Genomic DNA, 19,473 nt, shown 5'->3' with positions numbered 1-19,473 from the left:
TTTTGCACACCACCGTTCCACAGTGCTTTAGTAACATGTACCAACCATACCTCAATCAGGCTGTCCAATCGCTACAAACGCTTAGCTCAGACGAGCTGAGAGATTTGCTTGGCGATGACGAGAAGCTAGACGAACGGGTTGCTGAAGCGGTAACAGAATGCTAGCTGAACAGGCGTGACTCATCTATGCACCTTATAAACACCATTGATTTCTTTTGAATTTTAGGTCAAGTCGTTAGAATCATCAAAAGATTTGATAATTGGCGAAAACCGAAGTCTTGCAGAGGCGAACCTGGAATTTGAGCCACAGATGATTGAACTGCGTTCAAGAGTTCAGGAACTGGCCGAGGAGTGTGGCGCTCTTGCTGAAACCGTGAAGCAGAAAATGAATGAACTTAGTATGTTTTACTTTTGTCAATGATTCCTAAAGTGGATTTCCATTAACGAGCAATATTTTTCGTTTAGCTACCAAATCCGACAAATCAAATGCAGAGACACTGCTTGCTCTTCTACAGACAGCCGCAGCAGAAAGTGAGGAAGAGTCAGAAAATATTGTCAAGCAGTTTCTAGACAGTGAACTGACGGCAGATGCGTATTTGGAACAATTTATGGGTATTCGTAAATTGATGCACAATAGAAAAGTGAAGGCGGAAAAGATGACTGATTTGCTTCGCAGTAACCGACCTCAAACGCAAAGATATGATGGCCGATATCCGTCGATTTCATATCCATCTCCGTCATCTTCTACACATAGTGGCTACTATCCTCCACCATCGATGCCAGGACCCAGCAGTGCCGTGCCATATCCTGTTGGCCCTTCAGGGATGCCGATGCCGATGTCAATGTTTCAACCACCAAAATTTTAACCTTTTCCTTGCAAATGCCTTCGTAATTACTCTCCTTGCAACAACTGATATTTGCCAGATAAGAAAGGAGGAGAGGTCGAGCCATTGAACAAATGCTATATCAATTGTTCCAAAAGCTCAATGGGAAATAGGACTATATATATATATATGTTTCGACGAATTGGTCGCCAAAATGGCAACATCTGGAAAAGCTTAATTTATTAAGTTAGAATGTTAATACAGCAAATGTGATTAATTTGCTTCAGTTGTTTGTTCCTGCAAAAAAGGGTACACCGTGTGCATGAAATAAAAAAAGAAATATTACTGTACAATAAATATCAAAAATTTTTCGAATTGCGTAGCGTAAACTGCTTCAACAATAAAACACTTGTATTTTTCCCAAAAACTGCAAATAACATTGCTATTAGCGGCCAGATGTAAAAGTTTCACACCTTCCACAAAGAAACAACTCGCTCAATCAGCTGTCAAAATTCAACCACAGGGAAAACGTAAACAAATGCACGTTGCTCTTGCAGATTGATTGAGCATCGTGTTTAGGTACGATTCGTTATAAAAATGAGTTCAAAAAGAGGCGATACTCGCCGAACTCGAGCGCAGAAGCATCAAAATTCGTACGCTTTTAAGAACAATCTGCACGACAAACACACGCCGCTAATAAAACTGATTACTAACTTGAACGTGAGCGAAGTTTGTGAACACTGCAAAAGTGTCATCGATTGGAAGATCAAGTATCGAAAGTACAAACCGCTTACGCAGCCGAAATCTTGCAGCAAATGTGGTGAGCGAAAAGTGAAGCGTGCTTATCATGTTATTTGTCGGGACTGTGCCCTGAGCAGCCGATGCTGTGCGAAATGTCTCAAGTCGGCGGATGAAGCAAACATTATTCCGCCGGAACCTACGGAACAGGAACAGGTCAAACTGAAGGCGGAAATGGACCAGCTGATAAAATCGTTGCCCGAGCGTAAACGACGAACGTTTCTTCGCTACATGAATCGCGGCCAGAAGAAGAAACAGAAGCATCCTGGTGTGGAACCGAACGATTCGGATGATGATGAAAATGAAGGGGCAAATAAGAAACCTACTGCTGAAATGTTCCGCACGAGGGAAGAATTGATGCAGAAGTTTTCGCAGCTTAAAATGGCCAGTGGGAAGGATAGTGAAGAGGACGATGATGATGAGGTCGACGACGATGGGCTAGATGATGATTTCAGCAGTGAAGACTACGACGACTGTAGTGATGAAGATTTATCCAAAGCTTCCGATACTAAATAAAACCATCGGTTGCAAAGTACATTATGATTATTCAATATTCGTTAGAAATGTATGATGCTTTATTGATACAATTAAATAACATAGAGCCGTGATTAAAAGATTGTAAAAGTGGTCCGTCAAAAAATACAATATAAAAGCACACCAAATAGTATGTGGAACATCCTTTTCCCAGTTTGTAATGGTTTGGCCTAACCAGCCGGTAGCTGACGCTTTATGCAGACTGTTTTGTTGTTATCACATCCATTTACGATACTAAGCAGCTTATAAGCTCGGTTGAACAGTTAATCCATTAGTCTATGGACAGCGATTTCATCATTTGTTCCGTTGAATCTCCTATGAGTGACGAGTCTTCATTACGCTGCCTTTCTTCGGCGAGGAAGTACGGTCGTTGTTTCTCAAACTCCTTCAGATGGTCCTGGTGGAGTTCGTCGATCGATTTCAAATCACCGCCCAAATCGGACGGAAGGCCACTCTTTGGTATCCATTCCTCATAGAATTTGTCGAAATTGGCATTGGACGTATGTAAATAAAGCTAGAATTATATAGCGATCATAAGGCGTTTAATATTTAAGTCCAGTGCAGTTGATTTTTTACTCTGCTTACCATATTCAATATTTCAGCATGTATAAACGGCTTGATGATATATAGAATTTTATCGAAAAATGATACAACATTCACCACGTGTATCGCTTTCAGTTTGGCCGGCAAGCCGTCCTGCAGGTAGTTGAAGAATTTCCGCACCGAGCTCATGTTGATCCGTGTTAGATGCATGAGTCCGACGTTTTTCATATCAAAGAGAAAAATAATACCGGGCCGTGGACCTTGTGTGTACAAACAGGAGTCAATGGTCATGAAGTACGTCTTGATCGCCTCGTCGAAGTGATAGTTAGACGATCTGGAATTTTTCAAACGGTGAAAAACCACCGAATAACCACTTGGGGTTGGTGGCAGTGGAAAGTAGTCTCTAGAAAGGACGAAAGGATTGAACACGTGTTTTAGGTGAGACCTATACGATCGTACACGTTACTCACTGATTCTGGAAGCATTGCTGTATCGGTGCACTAAGGGGATCGCGATTGTTGAACAATTCCGGCCCGTTCTTGCGGGCATCATAGTAAATTTTGAGCACCTTTCGCGCTTCGTCAATATTCTTATCACATGCGTCTAGGAAACATGCTAGTTGCTTATCGGTGATGCCTACCGGTACTCCCTCAATTGGTGGGCTTCGGAGTGCTTGCAAGTCCTCTTTGGAAAGACCTTCTCGCTCCAGCGCCTCTGCTAGGTCGTAGCCTAAATCGTGTTCCATTGTAATTGGCTATTGTAGCGATCTGTAATAAAGCTCACCCCTACTGGGGAAACAGGAAGTTGTGGGGAGTAACATAAAAAATATTTAACAACGAACGCAATGCGATTACGGTAAATAAAATGTAATGACCAAGCTCAAAAGGGACTATCATCGATCAAGGACTAAGGATGCATGAGTTTCTTTTTTCTAATTAATCATAATTGGTAGCGAAGGACATCATTGGCTACTTTCGAGAAAAGACACATAGCGTGGCCAGTAGAGTTACAGTAGAGTCGTCCAACAGTGAGTAACTAGCGAGGAGATATTGACTTTTCATAGCCCTAGCGTAAACGATCTGCTCATAAAACCGACCAGTGGAACGCATGTAGCAGTAATGATCAAGTCGATGTACCAGTTGGGTGGTTTGTTGAAGATATATCGACCGTAAATATTGCACAATTTTACAAGCTTCTTTAGCTAAGCAACGCGTTGAACAGTATGCGCGACTGTGCAATATGGCTGCGTAAAGCACAGCCATGTCATGATCAATTAGCATAGTCGTCCAAGTGTTCCGAGAACCTTTGCGACACCAAACCACGTGGAAAAAAATTCACCCCGGTACAGTATCTCCGTCCCTCTTTTTAACCTGCGCAAAGGTTCAAACGATGCGCCACCTCGATACGACGCTGGTCCGTGATTCAAGTAGGCTGGACGTAATTGTCTGGCTGGCTAATCACTTCCTTTCCCGTCGTCTGCCCTACCTGATAGCCGCGTTGATCTATTATCAGTGTGAAAATAATTACAAATTCAAATGCAAACATGGTCCCTGAGCGCTAGGGCGTCCTTTTCTAGCTAAGCAATGGAACGATCATGGTGGAATATAGAATCGATCAACACAAGATAGACTTCACAGCAGTGACGCGTGAATCGATTTCACATGTTTGCAGGGTGATGTAGTCACTATTTAGACCAAACCACAAGTAATCAAACAAATCGCATCACTTTCGGAAAAGTCTTCGCACCATTTGATCCTCCACGGAAGCTTTCATAGCAAGGTTGCCTACTTCGTTCGCTTAGTAGGGTCGCCTAGGGCGTTGAAGGAATGTTTAATAAAATTTGGGGCCTTACTTGAACTTCACGCACCTTGACTTTAGCCTTCGTGTGATGCTAAACAACAATTTTAAATTACAATGCTGTGCAGACCAGGTGTCACGCGTTGCTGTCCCTGTACGACTGAGACAAACCAATTTGATAAGTCAGAAAAGTTTAAGCCCAAAACGAATGAAACAAAGAACAAAGTGCTGAATACACAGCAAGCTTATTTGTACAACATAGTCTGCTCGTATCTGGCAAGCTAATGAAACTATTTCATCAATCTGATCGCGAGTATGAATAAAATTAAACAGAATGCAAACCATATTGATGGTTGTATTAATATTGCCCCGAATGTCTGCGTACATAAGCAAATCATTTGTGCTCCTGGAAAATGCCTTTTTTCTACGCTCCAACTAACACTTTCTCCTGCTAAGTTAACCTTGAAAGTGTAACATACAGTATAAACAGTCTATGCTGTTGATTCAACTTGTTTTAATACGCCATGGCGGATGAAACATCCGTAAGCCTTCTGAATGCGGCCAAGCTGTTTGCATTAGCGGTTGAAGATTTAGCAACGAAGTTGAAAGGTGCGACGCTTTGCGGTGGTATACGCAAACCAGAACCGCCGCTAAACTGACTAGCGCACTTCACGCTTTTTAACGGTCCAGTCCGCCATTTGGCAGCAGCCATTGGAGCGACCCAGCACGTTGGTGACACGGAAGTTATGTAACGCAGGTATTATGCTGTTCTCCAAAAACCGGTCCTCAGCCACCACAACGCAACGTGTCTTGGCGAATGGGAACTTTTCTCCCCGATCAGCTGGGTCGAAGCCATTGCCTTATCTCGGTCACACGAGGTAGTGGGCCTGCTGACGGATGGCAGGTTAACCAAACTCCGCACACTTAAGATGAGTTAGTGTTGATTTTTCGCACCCTTCTTTCGACAGTGTTTTGACAACATTTCGTTGAATTAGGATTGAAGAGTGACTGGAATGTGGCACTTCGAGAAGCAGCGTCCCGCGGAACGGAGAATGATGGAGGCGCCAGTGGGTCGAAAACTATCACTTTCCTTCGTTGACCCACTTTCGCGTACATACGTCGCCGTGGATTACTACTCCAAAAGGTTAATGTAGCTTGATGGATGTGTATGTGTGTTTTTTTTAAATTTGTACAATCATCTCAGTCTAATTTCGCCAAGCAATAATTAACTATTCTTTTTCGTAGCCAGAATATTTGCAAGTGGTACAAGTGCCGCGACTCATTAAAACATATGTAAAAACACATGTGAGGCCAGCGGAAGCGTCACGCAATGTGATATTCAAGATCATCTTGATAACAACTCTGCGAGCCGTAATCCTCGTGGTCAATCAATGGCGTTTTCCATGCGTAGCTTGTGCATGCAAAGTGGGGTGGAAACGGATAGTCTATTTTTTTCCTTCGCTGTGCTTTATCCATTACACAGTGGCTCAAAGGTCAAGGACATATGCAAAATCGCGAACAAAAACTAATCTATTTGGAGTGTTTTGCTTTGCGTCCATTTATAACGTGCGTACTGTTTCGTACAGCGTCTGAACGTAAACAAATGCAGGCAGGAAAACATGATGCATTCGACAGCCGGGTCAACGGAGTAGTAGGGGTAAGCATCCGCCTTTGCACCCACCTAAACACCCCAAAAAACCCATTAATTTCGCACACCAATTCGCACCGGTTTCCAACACCACGCGGACACACTTTCCACCGATATGCTCTTCGAAGGGGGAGTCGATTTGTTGGCGAACAAAGTTCATCGCATCGCCACGCTGCGTCGATGGGTTTGGTACGGAAATTTTTCGCGATATTTTTAGCCACAGACGCTTCACGACGCCGTACTCCTTCGGCGCATAAAAAAAAACCTCTACCCTTGTCACGATTCCCAACGGTTTTGATGCTGTCACATTTCCATCCCCGAACTGCGTCGACTGCACCGGTTACAACACGCGGTTAACCGCACGCGAGTCCCATGCCCCGAATTATCCCCCGTCCCATCGAGGCACAATGCAACACACCTTGGCGGAACACCCGGACTATGACGGGGACGACGACGAAATAGACTGCGACACCAGCGAACGTTGAAACCGAACTGAATCTGCGAGCGTTGGAACCGAACTGAATCTAACAATCGATAGGCAGCCGTGGTCGAGTCGAGGGTGGGGAGAACTTGTTTCACTTCCGTTCGTTGAGAGGGAGGAACGTCCGGATCACGAAGCCGAGTATCCTGAACATGGAAAACGCTACACTTTGACACCACCCGTGGCTCAGGCGTGGTCCAGTTGCTCTCTTCTCCAGCTCGCCAAAATGCATGCCAGGACACGAGTCGTGTCCGGAGGGGTTGATTGTGGTTTTCTTGTTTTTTAGATGCTGATTAATGGCGTGTTGCTCCATGTAGAGCGCCAATGCAGCAACTCCAGACCGGCCGCGCAATAGCTTGTGGTGTGTGAGAAGGGCAGACATGTTTGAGTGCACGAGCTGGTACGACCGTTTGGCTACCGATGGGAAGGAAAATCTCACTTGCCAAAGCGACCAACCGGCCGTTAACTACCGGTTGCGCGGGATTTTAGCGGCTGTGCAGAATGGAATGGCTTTCGTCACAACCCATCGACGGTGCTCGTTTTATGTTGCTGATGAAGATAATGGAGAAGAAAAGAAAAAGAAAAACAGATGGACCACTATCTGTTAGTGCTTCAACGGTCGCGTTCGGAGCAGTTTCATAACTTTCGTTGCATCTATTTTGCATATGGCTGCGGACAATCCAATGTCAAAAAACAGGAATGCCGAGCTTTAAACGAGCTTTTATAGCGCAGTTAGTTTAAATAAGAGGAAATACGGGGTAGAGTAAGCCATCTTCCTCTTTTGATTTGAATCAAAGCTCGGTCGAAGCTAATAGAACAGGACTTGGTTGCGAATGTGATTTTTTTTTATTTTGATCATTCAGAAATCGACCTACCACGGGATTCGCTTGTAAAATACATGCTAGTCACGTACGATTTAAGGTGTCACGTTCGGCCAATGCAAAATAAGGAAGCGATAGAATTGAAATAGGGCCAAATTGTAGCGAACAATTTGTAGCGGCATTATGGCTTCTAATCTCTTCTAGGAACACAGTCTTGATCCATGAGATACGAAGTTGTTCGGGATAAGATGGACAAATGAAATGCATTAAAACTGTTATTGCTCAAAGATACGTCCAGAGGGGACGATTTCCTCCCCCCAACCGGAAGCGATTGCTATTTCGTCGAATGCTGCTGGGCTTCCTTCGGACAACGAATGCGAACCAAACAGGTCGCAAATTTATCGCACTCATCGTATATTTTCTGTGCCATTGTGTCGCGTACATGTAATTTTCGGCTAAGCCAAGTTTACAGGTTTATCCGCCAAAGGCGATGTCACGTTTTGACTGTTGTTTGTTTGAGAAACTTAAATGATCCTTCGAATTGTTTATATTTGATGGGTGAAAAGAAGCAAGACTTTACATTTAAATGTGATTTTAATAGTTCAATAATTAAACTACTTTTAAACAATGCAAACAGTTTCAGTACTGTGAACTAAATTATACTCACGTGTTATACAATCAATATAACGCTGTTGCTAAGCCTGTTGCATACTTATGGGCGTTTTCGTAACTTCCGTTACAGTGAGGTACATGTTTATAAGTAACTCTCAGACCATTATAGACGCAATATTATGTTATTTAATGTTATTTTAAATTTAATGTTTGTGTATTTTATGTACAATAACTTCCGGTTCATGTTATGGTTTGTATAACGAGTCGTGAAAAGCTTTTATATATCGTGATTGCATATATCAATTATAATTATACCAATTGCCTTTTCACTAGCTTTGCAACTAGCAGCATGTAAAATGCTAATCTCTTTAAAGCTTTTCAGTTTAGGTCCCTGGAATAAAAATGATTGCTTAAGCGAGCTACTTCGCTATTCAAGTTCACCGATTGCGCCAGTCGTTTTCCACCAAAAATAATAAGAGAAAGAGATAAAATCAGAGAGAGAAAGAGAGTGAGAGAGAGAGAGAGAGAGAGAGAACATAAAACCGCACTAATGGTTTCCACAAAGAAAACAAACGCGAGAAAGCCTTGTATCATCATAATCGGTTGAGTCATTGCGGGAGAGACCAGAACAAAGCGCCGTACTTTCGGTGCACGAACAAGGGCTGCTTTTGTGACTGACCGTTTTCTTATCGCATGGTCGGTATTTGCGATTTTTTTTATTTTTCTTTCAAAGAATGGTGCAAGCTTTCTCACACTCCTCCCCGACCCTCCCTCATCATTTTTGCATTGGCCTTTCGGCCTAGTTTGGTTTATGGGGCCGCTTGAAACCGAAGCCGAAAAGGAAGCGCAACCGACGCGCGAAGGTCAATTAAAATTGTTAATTGATGTTAATTGTTCGATAAACATTGCTGTGCAAGCGATAAACTTTTTACTGTTCTATAGCTTTCTGCCAGGCGAGCTGGTGGAAGTGTACCGGAGTGTAGTGTGGCGGAAGGGAGTGTAGTGTGTACGGAAAGCCTGACCGGTTGTTTCCTTACGGCGGTTCGAAAGGCCCTGAAACCGTCTACTCGGAAGCCCGGTCGTTCTGTGAAATTGCTCGAATTGAAACATAAATGTTGCGCATCCACCATACGGGCGTATCTGCTTTATTGCTACCAGCAAACGTGGAGACAGCTTCGTGATTTGATGGAGCGTCTTATATGGTTTGTTTTTATTCCCATACTACAAGCCGCTGGTGAAGCGAAGGATGTACGAAAACCCCAACAGCTGCTACTCTCCTCTGCTCTACGTTCATGAAGCCTCAAAAACTAGAGGCTTTTTCGCTCATCCATAGGATTTAAATTTATTCCCGCCCGTGATGCAGATGCTGGCGTCGCGTGTATGCGTCGTGGTATCGTGATATGATGCTATGTTGGCTGTAAATGATACGTGGAATGATAATAACAGGCGTTCGCTTCGATCGCATCATTACACCTTCGAGTAACTCGTAAAGAGAAAAATTGTACGTCGAAGAAATCAATCTCCGACTGGAGGAGCTTGGATGCGTGGCTGTTTGTCAGATGCAGCTCATCAATTTTATTAAAACTCCTTCCTACTGTTGCAACCCTAGCGATTTACCAAAACATTTTTGAAGCGTTTAATTTGAAGCCAATAAAAAAAAAGAAAATCAGATTGAGACGGTCACTCGTCATCGAAAGCATCTCACCCGTCTCCTTTCGCATATATGCACTTTTCGCAGCAGCATTTCACCAAAGGTGTCGCGTGACGACGAGAAAATAATAGCATGATTCGAGTACGCGTATATCCCCACGCAGTCGGAATGCCAACACACGTGCTCGGAGGGTTGCGCGCGTACGAAGCATGGAATTCGCAACGAGCCCAGCTGGATTGCCTGGCTTCCTACCCGGCGTAGCCCTTCTCCCTTGGTACCGAAACGAGCTTTCGAGCGGGCTTCTTCCGTGGCCCCCACTACCCAAACTGGTTGCGCGGGCCAGACGAAGCCAGTATTTGCGTGAGCCGCTCAGACGCCATGCAGTTTGATCGCGCCCGTCAGCTAAGCAACACCGCGTCGTTCAACTTGTGGCTCGTCAGTCGGTGAATTTGTGCCCGTATGTGAGAGGGGGGTTTTTCACCTAACACGTTTGCATGTGCCTTGTGCCAGAGCGATTGTATTTTCCCTGGGCCGCGGGAAACGTGTAAGTGCCGGTCGGACCGTGGAGAAAGCCCACAAATTGTGCAGTGTCGCAGGAGGGTTTTGTACACTTTCACTCCTTCCCGTTTGCGTGGCGTAAAAAACAGTGCAATGAACAAACCGATAAGTCTGCCCGACGCCAAGCTGAAGACGCTCAGCTAGCCGTCGATCGCGATCTTCGTTTCGCTCGGTGGAAGCTCGCTACAGGATTGTCGCGTTGTGCTGGTGGTTGCTTTTCACCCCTCATAATGCATTCAAACTGCATAAGAATAGTAACTGGTGTAGAAACCCCACTACCGACTTCAAATAGCGAGATGTGTGAGGTTGAACGCGAGGAAACCGAAGGTTTTGAAGGAAAATCAGAAGCAACGGATCCTCATGATTGAACGAATCGAATGAAACCAGCATGACCTAGCGAGACTTTTCCGATGGTTCATTTGCGCACACGAAACTGCAACGATATTTATCGTCATTCCGCTCTACTGTTGCATCCGCCGCTCTTTCGGCGATGGCTGAATCGACAGGGCGAAAGTGAACGCAAGTGAAAAGAAAATCGCCTGCAGTGCAGCGGATAATTTTATTGCAATGTCGGGCCGAGACAACTTAGGTGCAAAGTACGCCGAGTGGAGGAAAGCGTAAAACCCGACGAAATCCCCTGCGAAACGCCTCGGATTGATGCAAGATGACTGAGTGCTGCAGTTGTATGCAATTGACCCCTGCACGAGTATTCACCACGATGTGATTTTTAATTTTCAATCCGTTTGCAATCTCAACTTGTTGCAATGTTGTTTTTTCTTGATGATCATCGATTCGATGTCAAAATCAGTTTCATCTTCTCTCGTGCTGAGAAAACAAAAAATGTTACTCAAATTACGATTGTAACCTACTTTCGCAACGAGAGCTCGTGTGAACGCAATTCTCCAATTTTGCTGGCAATTATCAGATGTGATGCATAATTGCTTTGGAACTGAATCGTGCTCGTTGGCCCGTTTGGGTCAACAGATGAGGTTTTGTTGAAACAGCTTATTAGCGATTCTAAAAACTCATTCTCACCTTTGTGGAGTCGATTTCGGGGGATTGGATTGGAATTTTCTTCCACATCTCATCGAACATATTGGTGAAAGCTCCCAGTACGATGTCGTTGCAAGTCGTTATATTTTAATGATATTTCCTAATGACCCCCGTGGAATGTAATTGTTATTTTGCGACACTTGTACACAAAGTAACAGGGTATGTTAGCTCGATAGAACTTTTTAAAGCTCTTTTTATTGTACAAAATGTTGAGAAAAGCCGATGATTGTTAACGCACGAGCTGTTTCCGATATGCATGTGGTGTGGAAAGCAATTGATGCTACATCCGCTGCAGATAACTCTACCACGGGTAGCATTGGTACTAAGAAAGGGTAACCAAAAGAACGCAAAAATTATGCAACGGTTCGCTCGTAACAAGCATCGATTGCATCCCCAAGGAAGTAAGAACGCCAACATGGGTTGCAATCGAAATCGATCGAATCTAGCTAACAAAACCGATCGGATGCAATCGATGTCGGAGGCCCGCCCTTAAAACCTTGGTCGGTAGTGCAAAAACATAGCAGAAATCAAAACAAGACCAAATGAAAACACACCCCACACACATCCGTACGTAAAAGCACACATTCCATCCGCTCGAGTTTATCAGGACGACCTTGAGTGCGCATAAAGAAGCTAGCTCGCGATTATGCAGCCCTTACGATCGCAACGAAGGGCCGCTCCGTGGGTAACCTTGTTCTTTGGCATGTCGGCGCTGAAATCATCGCCGATCGGCTGATCGCCCCATTCGCGTTTCGGCACCCTTGCACCTTTGTGGTACGGGGCGTGATGTTACCTCACTTTCGTTGCAAAGAACCGGCGTGGCTGAGTCGGTTGGGTGAGGCTTGCATGTGGGTCAATGCTCAGGTTCGCGTTGCTGTTACACGCCGGCTGCAGTTGTCGATTGTTGTGCCGCTGTTTGGCCTTTGTTCTGACAAAAAAAAACAACAACAACTGCATCTTTTCAGGCTGTTTCTAGAGAGCGGTTTAGATTTTTTTTTATTCGAAATACAAACATTGGAAGTGTAAAGCGGTTCGTTCGCGGCTGGCACCCTTGACTCTATCGATTTTCAATCGTACACGCACCCTAGTTTGCATTGCACTGTTATTAGAGCGATTGACTAGTTGTTCCAATGGCGTCTTATCAAATGCCGCAGGACCTTACTCTTAAAGTGGAGCGCTAGTTAAAACCAACCCACTTCCCGCGATTATAACGCACACGCTATTAAAGAAACCTGTTTAGAATGACCCAACCTGTTCGTTGTTCTACCAAGGATCCAGCTTTATGTGAATCGATCTAATGACGGTAATGAACGGCAACATTGTTCTCAAACTTGCATCTTACACGTCCGCGGTAGCACGAATTAGCGTTCCACCCCTTTTTCAATACCTGACCTTAAACCAAGGTCATACCTAGGCCGTGTGAGTGTGTACGATGGCCATTACCAGCCTGTTACAAGGAGGAATGAGCGTTGTGATCGCTCTACCGCTCGTGTGTAAGCCGATTTACGTCAATCTGGTACGGGCCAAGGAGATGATTTGGTGGAGAAGGTACATCTGGTACCTCTCGCTCGATCAGTCAATAGGGGATGATCAAGTACTTTGGTGACGCAATGAGAATTGTTGATCCGCAGCTTTTGTTAGAGTTGATCATTCAACGCTTTGCGGTGTGTTTATGCACTCAGAAATTATAAGGCAACGTATTGGACGCGACTCGAATGCGCAACGTAACGATATTTAGTTAAACTCCCATGCTGTTGCTTTGAGGTTTTGAAGAACTTTGCTCACTAAACTCATTGTTAATAACTAAACCCGCATATAGCGACAACTTTGATCCAAGCGGTGTTATTTTGCGCTAAGATCAGTTATGATCGCTAACCTACATACCCAATACGAACCACAATGATCGAGCACGCGATTAAGCGTGGTATATTTTGAACAGCAAATGAGATTCGAACCTGGCAATCGATTTGCATATATAAAGCGACCAGTGTAAGATGGAAGTGTTTGCCCCTGCTCTATCGCCTCTGGTAAACTGGCTTACTTGTGGAAATATGGGCCTCCGAAAGAAGAAAACATAGAAAAAAAGCGATTGTATAACCTCGTTAACGCCTCTCTCGGATCCTCGACGAGCAAAGATGGAGGAGAGAAACGTCGCACGTACGGAACAATTTTCGTTACACGCCGAGACTGCAGCAGACGAGGCCTGGAGTCAACGCCAAGTAACGTAATCCGCGGGGTCGACGGAACATTAATTTTTGGACAAGTGCGCCCGCCATCACGAGCAGTGTGAGGGCATTCACATAACCCCGAACATAAGCGCCCGCCAGGGGACGCTCCGAGAGGCTTCGAAAGAGGACACACACACGCTGGTTGCTGCCACCACGAGGCACTGTTGGGTACTGTCGTTGTACCGAGTAGGGCGTACTTTGGGTACGGTTTCAGGCGAAGTTTCTTTTCCGACTACGCTTGTGAGATGATGATTGTCTTACATAAGTGGAACGTGCTCACGTTTCCACATCCTGATCCAGCGCCAATATTTCGTACGATGTTTGTGTATGTCTTTTTGATTTGTTCAACAATCCGGGAAGCTTTGTCCAGTTGAATGCGATGATATTTTTGTTGTATCTAATCATTTTTATGCAATTGAATAACCCAAAATATGGAATTTTGAAATGCATGTATGCTAGTGAATTGGCTTCAGAATTGAGCAAAGAAACCCTGAATTAGTACGAATGCACAATAGTAGAATTGTTTTAAATTAAAATTTGAAAATTGCAGCCATTTTTCTAATTTTTTTCATAACAACTATCGTGAGTACGTTCAACTGACTTTTGGCAGTACAGTCTTTATGTCTTCTGTCGCGTGGCAACCTTGGGCAACCGTAACGGGGTATGAAAGGCGCTTCATTATTTTATTATGCACGAGTACTCTGCTAGCGCGACAGTACCCGTGCCAGTGCCAATGGGTCGGTGTACACCTTCGCCATAGGCTTTTTATGTACGGCATAATGCTCCCGTGTTGGTAGTCGGGTACGGAAGGCCTCAAGTCCATTGGCACACTCACTCACATGAGGTGCGTGAATTAGTGCCTCCTATGCGCCCTCCCAGCGCATAGAAACACGACTTATGTCGGCATCCCCAGCAGGCATACTCTTCACTCGATTAGAGCTTCTCAGAGATGCGAAGAAATGGAAAGTTTTCCCCAGTACAAACGACTCACAGACGTCTCATCGAACCACACCGTCAGCGTGTTGCGAGATGCAGCGTGGAAAGTTATGACGCTTATGACAATTAAGCGAAGTGTCTTTTATTTTTAATATCTTTTATGTACGGCATCCTACATCTTTGATGTGACGATCTTTGCTGATGCCAACAGGTGGCTTACTGATGGGAATATGCCTTCGTCGATACTCAGCTTCAGCGGTCGTGACCTTCGGTGGGTAACGGGGTGATGAAATCGAGCTTTCGTGCGCGTCGTGAATAAATTATTCAGGCCGGTTGACGGCTGGGATGAGCTTTCGGGGCTAATGGAATGGTGGAATCTGCCAGCAGATGATCATTTAGCTGAGAGATGGAGTTAGATTGTAGCAATTATGTCTACCCAAATGTTGACGAATCGAGCGGACAAAAGCCTGTGGACATCCGCTCGGTGGGAATCTTTCGCACAATGATTTGCAACAATGATAATGAGATTAATGCAAATTTGTACGGATATGGCGAATGCATTTACTTAAGCTTGTAAGGCGGCAGCTGTCTGAAGAGCTGGTGACAGAAAAATTCTTAAAATAAGTGTGCTATTCGAAGGTTTTATCGTTAGTCGCCTGGTTTTCGCGGTAAATATTGCTGAAAGTTTTGTTCAAAACATCAGCTTCTAGAGAAAAACGTGTGTGGTATCTCATCCAAATTTGCAATCAGCACACGGTGCAAGATGACTTTTAAGTGGATTCTCAGAAGGCCCGTTAGTTACGGTGAAAACGACTTTAATGCCTTCGCAAGAAATATTCTCAACGTGTATGGCTAGTATTGCAGCGTAATGTGACAAATTTAAAGCACCAACATTTGTGGGCCTAAAAAAGTACACAGAGGATAAATGGCCAGCACGTACATTTCCGGGAATGGCAAAACGCATTTCGCTTCCAGTGGAGCTTCGGTATGCCTGCAAGTAACATGAATACCAGCTGAAAAAATAATCTCGACCACATCATCTTACATGCGCAAAACGGTCACCCTATTTATTTCGACGACATAAAATATTACTAGCCAAATGCAAATGTTTCAGCGAGCTTGCGTCAAGTAAAACTTCAAAGCCTACCAATCGGTAGCGAATATTTGTTGTTTGGTTTAATTTCCATACATTCGCATTCGACCATGAAGACAGTCAGCAGTAGAATAGCAAAACGACGGTTCTCGATCGTTGCACCGCTTTGAGGCCCTCGAATCATAAGCCAGTGCTCGATGCGTCACAATCCATGTACGTGCTCCTTCAAGATAATGTATGTACGGCAAACCCCAGCGAAAAACCACGGCCAGTTGAACACACATAAATCCCATCTTGTATATCTTTTTTTCCCACGAGGCGACAATAGCGTTCGCGCCAGACAACTTCTCAGAGTGCGCGATACGCTAGCCTGCGTTTTCGATGGTCAAGGTCATTCTTCTGCTGTGTGTTTTTTTACGTTCGTTTGTTTTTCTACACATCAAAAACGTGAACGAAGAAGCCATCAAAAGAAACAATGATTAGTCGGTTTGAATGATTGAACAATTAACAAGAAAGTTGGACATTTAATATTTTCCTGCTGCTTTATTGCTGTTGTGTAGTGAAGGTGTTTTGATAAAAAATATGTATTGCCAGTTAATTGATATACTTAGACTTCTACAAAAACAATTTTTGGTACATAAATGCAGTGACGGTGAAAAGTTTATGAGAATACTATGCTGGCGTAAATACTTTTTAGCATAAATTTAAACACAATAGCAATGCCTTTCAATTGCGGAAAGCAACAATGCAGTCGTAGAAGATTTATATAAATATTCTTCCCATTTCATATTTTTACTTCATTTTTCTGCAGCATCTCGAAAGCTCCGGGCTTTTTCTAGTGCGTGTCGGTGTCTAGTAACAGGCATAGCGAACCCTGTTTTGGCGAAGCCGTGAAAGCCCACCATCAGTGCCAATAATGACCTCTTTATCACATCCCTTCAAAGACAGTCCGGAGCCGCTGGAAGTACCCAAGCCGCACGTCGCCAACGTAGATGCGTTGTACGAATGGTAAGCAATGGGACATTTCTCTCGCCCTGATGACTTCATTTGCCTGATTAAATGAGAACTACGCGATGGTAGCCGGTCGGTTCTGAGGCAAACAATCAATTCGCTGCCTCTGGCCATTGCAAAGCAAACGCATTTTTGTGGTATTTTTTGTGTCACATTTTCGCTCCAATTGATCGCGCGGTCGTGTGCTGAATTATTCAAAATAGCCTCCCTCCTCGGAAAACCGTTGCGATTTTATTTAATGGCAGTATGTGCCACAGCAGACGCAGTAACAGTATTTGTGGAAAATCAGAGAAAATCACCAGCACAAATAGAACCGCGTTAGTTTTTGTTAAAAAAGTCCAAAAAAAGTACATAAGGTGGGCTCTGAAAATACATTTGCAACACTTAGTTAAGATTGCACAGCACTTGGTACGTTTGCAAGTAGATGGAATGTAGTAAAATTGTACGTTTTGCAAGGATAAAAATGTTTCAAGAGTTGTTTGCTCGGTGTTTGTTTAGATATGATGTAGACAGTCTAACAGCCTAATTGACTGAATCTAATGTGTATTGTTTAATGGAACACAGGATTAAGGATCAACCCCGGTTTCCAAGCTTTTCCAAGAACCATGCTCACCTTTTCCTTCACGCCTGTCTCTGGAACGTAGATGACGCGAAGAAGGCGCTCCAGAAGTACGTACAGATCCACGCGAACTCGCCCGAAATATTTGACAACCGGGATATCATGGGAGCGGGCGTGCAGATGACGCTCAACGCCACGTAAGTGAACCCTCAATCAGGTTGTATTCGGTAGTGGTAATATCAATCTACGCTCTTCCAATAGGCACATGGTGGCGCTGCCAAGGACGACCCCAGACGGCTACCGGCTGTTGTACTACCGACTTTCGGATACCGACCCATCCAAGATGAACTTCACCGAGGCAGTCAAGTCCTTCTGCATGTTCAACGACGCCCAGATTAGCGTAGACGGTATCATGGAAGGCTACATTGTCATCTTCGACATGAAGGGAGTTCGGTTAGGACATCTGGCGCGAGTCCAGTTCGGGCCGCTGCGTGTCTTCATGAGCTATATTCAGGATGCACATCCGGTGCGGCTGAAGAAGATCTACATCGTTCACACGGCCTCCTTCATCAACCAGGTGATGGCTCTGGTGAAGCCACTCATCAAGTCGGAACTGCTCGGATTGCTGCAGTTCACGACCGCCGGTCCGGAGGAGATCGTCGGTGTGGAATACTTACCGAAGGTTAGTATGAAGAGCTTTAATTAGGGAAATGTCCGCTATCTGAGCCGCTGCACGTATCTTTTCATAGGATTTTGGTGGTCCGTTCGATGAGGTAGCCACGATGCATGCTGAGCAAAAGAAACGTCTTGAGACGGAGTTCCGTGAGTGGCTGATGGATTCTTGCGCACTTAAGGAGGCTCCTAAGCAGAAGGGCACCAGCTCCACCGCGATCAAACCACCGGTCAAGGCGTTCCGGGGGTTAGAGATCGACTAGTTCAGAGCAGCTCTCTTGGAATAGCATCGTTCCGCAACAGGTCACAGTGATATTATCGGGGTTTAGCGGACTCAGTAGCTTGGGAAGCTCAACTGCGCCGAACCGACGACAGTTCTTGTGCCGTTCTTGCACTACCCACTACGTTCGCGTATCCGGGCTTATATCCGTGTGTTTTTTGTTTTGATCGCTTATCGTAAGGTCGGTTTGAATGTGTTTTTGTCTGTATCTATTCTTCGAGGGCCTGATTTGGGGCCCCGCGGTAGGAACCACGTTCTAGTTGGATTTGTAAATAAAGGCAATGAAACAAGGACAACGCAGATGTACTGTTTTTCGTGTAATAATTAGAAAACGGATTTTCATAAAGCTTCCATTGAATTATTTCTCAGTGTTAATGCTAAGAAATTGCAAAAGTTACTCAGATACAAAAGGCGTATAGAATATGTTTGAATATACTGTTCAGTAAAATGTTTATTCAATAAACATGATCCATATTTTCACTTAGTACTAAAAACCATGTTACAAGTACAATAATCTAATGATTGTTCACGACAAATTAGTTACTCACATTCATATAATTACAAGAAAGAAAGAAAAGACACAGAAAAGTTACGAAGGGGTTTTCCCTGTTTATGGTGAAATGACATTTATTTTGCTGTGCTATGATTTAAAAAATGAGTCCATTTTGACTCTCGATCATCCTTTTATTAAACGGACCCGAAGTTGATTTGACTGCAATGGAATCTTGTATGCAGCAAGAAAATTGCTAAATTATGCAAACTTTGCAATGTTTATCTACATTAGGCCGCCACGCACATTATTACGATTATCCAGAACGTGTCTCTTTGAAGTACGTTGGCGCTCGTATGGCTGCTGGTCGTGTACCTGAAGTAATTTAACATCAAAACACATCGTCCCACGATACCACCCACAATCGTACTGAGTTGTGTGATTCTCTCTTTGTTTTTTACCTATGCTTTTCTCTTTCTATCTGTTTCCTGCACTCTCGTTGTCCTTAGTTCGAGATATTATCACCTCTCGTTCACCTCTTTCCGCTCCAGTCTGTATTTTCAACCCTCTGCCACCCGCTTCTTAATGGCGTAGATGCTGTTGATTAAAAGTCTAATCGTGTTTTTCTGGCACGGTTTTCCATTCGTACGCAAACCGACTCGGCCACTTTGTCGGCATAATTTCCCCCTAAATTTTTCCCCTAACCCTACCCGTTGGTTTACTCTCCGTTCTTTGCTCCAGCTAGTGCCAGCGGTGGGAGGATGGAGAAAAAGTTTGCGAATCACAAAAAGGGCGACGGAAAGAGGAAAAAAAAAACGTGGAAACCCCAACCACGGGCTGGCCTGGACGGTAGCAGTTAAGGGGCAATTTGTTGCTAAACTAAAT

At 44.3% G+C, this 19,473-nt stretch overlaps 4 protein-coding genes across 5 annotated transcripts; 3 read left to right on the top strand and 1 right to left on the bottom strand.

Annotated features, from left to right (window-relative positions):
- Window positions 1-2: 2 nt before the first annotated feature.
- LOC128731984 (vacuolar protein sorting-associated protein 37B) lies at window positions 3-1,171 on the top strand. Its single transcript, XM_053825144.1, has 3 exons — window positions 3-149; window positions 226-397; window positions 465-1,171. The coding sequence occupies exons 1-3, from the start codon at window positions 36-38 to the stop codon at window positions 863-865; spliced, it is 687 nt and encodes a 228-aa protein (XP_053681119.1). The 5' UTR covers window positions 3-35; the 3' UTR covers window positions 866-1,171.
- Window positions 1,172-1,398: 227 nt separating this feature from the next.
- Window positions 1,399-2,165, top strand: LOC128730644 (nucleolar transcription factor 1). The gene has a single exon (XM_053823721.1). The coding sequence runs from the start codon at window positions 1,421-1,423 to the stop codon at window positions 2,135-2,137; it is 717 nt and encodes a 238-aa protein (XP_053679696.1). The 5' UTR covers window positions 1,399-1,420; the 3' UTR covers window positions 2,138-2,165.
- Window positions 2,166-2,317: 152 nt separating this feature from the next.
- On the bottom strand, window positions 2,318-3,443 carry LOC128730643 (alpha-tocopherol transfer protein-like). The gene is made up of 3 exons (XM_053823719.1): window positions 3,169-3,443; window positions 2,741-3,101; window positions 2,318-2,669 (listed from the first exon to the last, which is right to left on the bottom strand). The coding sequence occupies exons 1-3, from the start codon at window positions 3,441-3,443 to the stop codon at window positions 2,427-2,429; spliced, it is 879 nt and encodes a 292-aa protein (XP_053679694.1). The 3' UTR covers window positions 2,318-2,426.
- Window positions 3,444-10,107: 6,664 nt separating this feature from the next.
- Window positions 10,108-18,492, top strand: LOC128730706 (alpha-tocopherol transfer protein-like). Of its 2 annotated transcripts, XM_053823782.1 has the most exons (5): window positions 10,108-10,252; window positions 16,388-16,584; window positions 17,152-17,343; window positions 17,408-17,828; window positions 17,896-18,492. In XM_053823782.1, exons 2-5 carry the CDS (start codon window positions 16,493-16,495, stop codon window positions 18,079-18,081), a joined length of 891 nt encoding a protein of 296 aa, XP_053679757.1. In that variant the 5' UTR covers window positions 10,108-10,252; window positions 16,388-16,492; the 3' UTR covers window positions 18,082-18,492. The 2 variants fall into 2 exon arrangements, with proteins under 2 accessions (XP_053679757.1, XP_053679758.1); XM_053823783.1 differs by lacking the exon at window positions 10,108-10,252 and having other exon boundaries at window positions 16,272-16,584.
- The last annotated feature ends 981 nt before the right edge of the window (window positions 18,493-19,473 follow it).

The sequence above is a fragment of the Anopheles nili genome, chromosome 2, assembly GCF_943737925.1.
Source record: "Anopheles nili chromosome 2, idAnoNiliSN_F5_01, whole genome shotgun sequence".
NCBI classification, from domain to species: Eukaryota; Metazoa; Arthropoda; class Insecta; order Diptera; family Culicidae; genus Anopheles; species Anopheles nili.
This window is presented reverse-complemented; position numbering and strand designations above follow the sequence as displayed.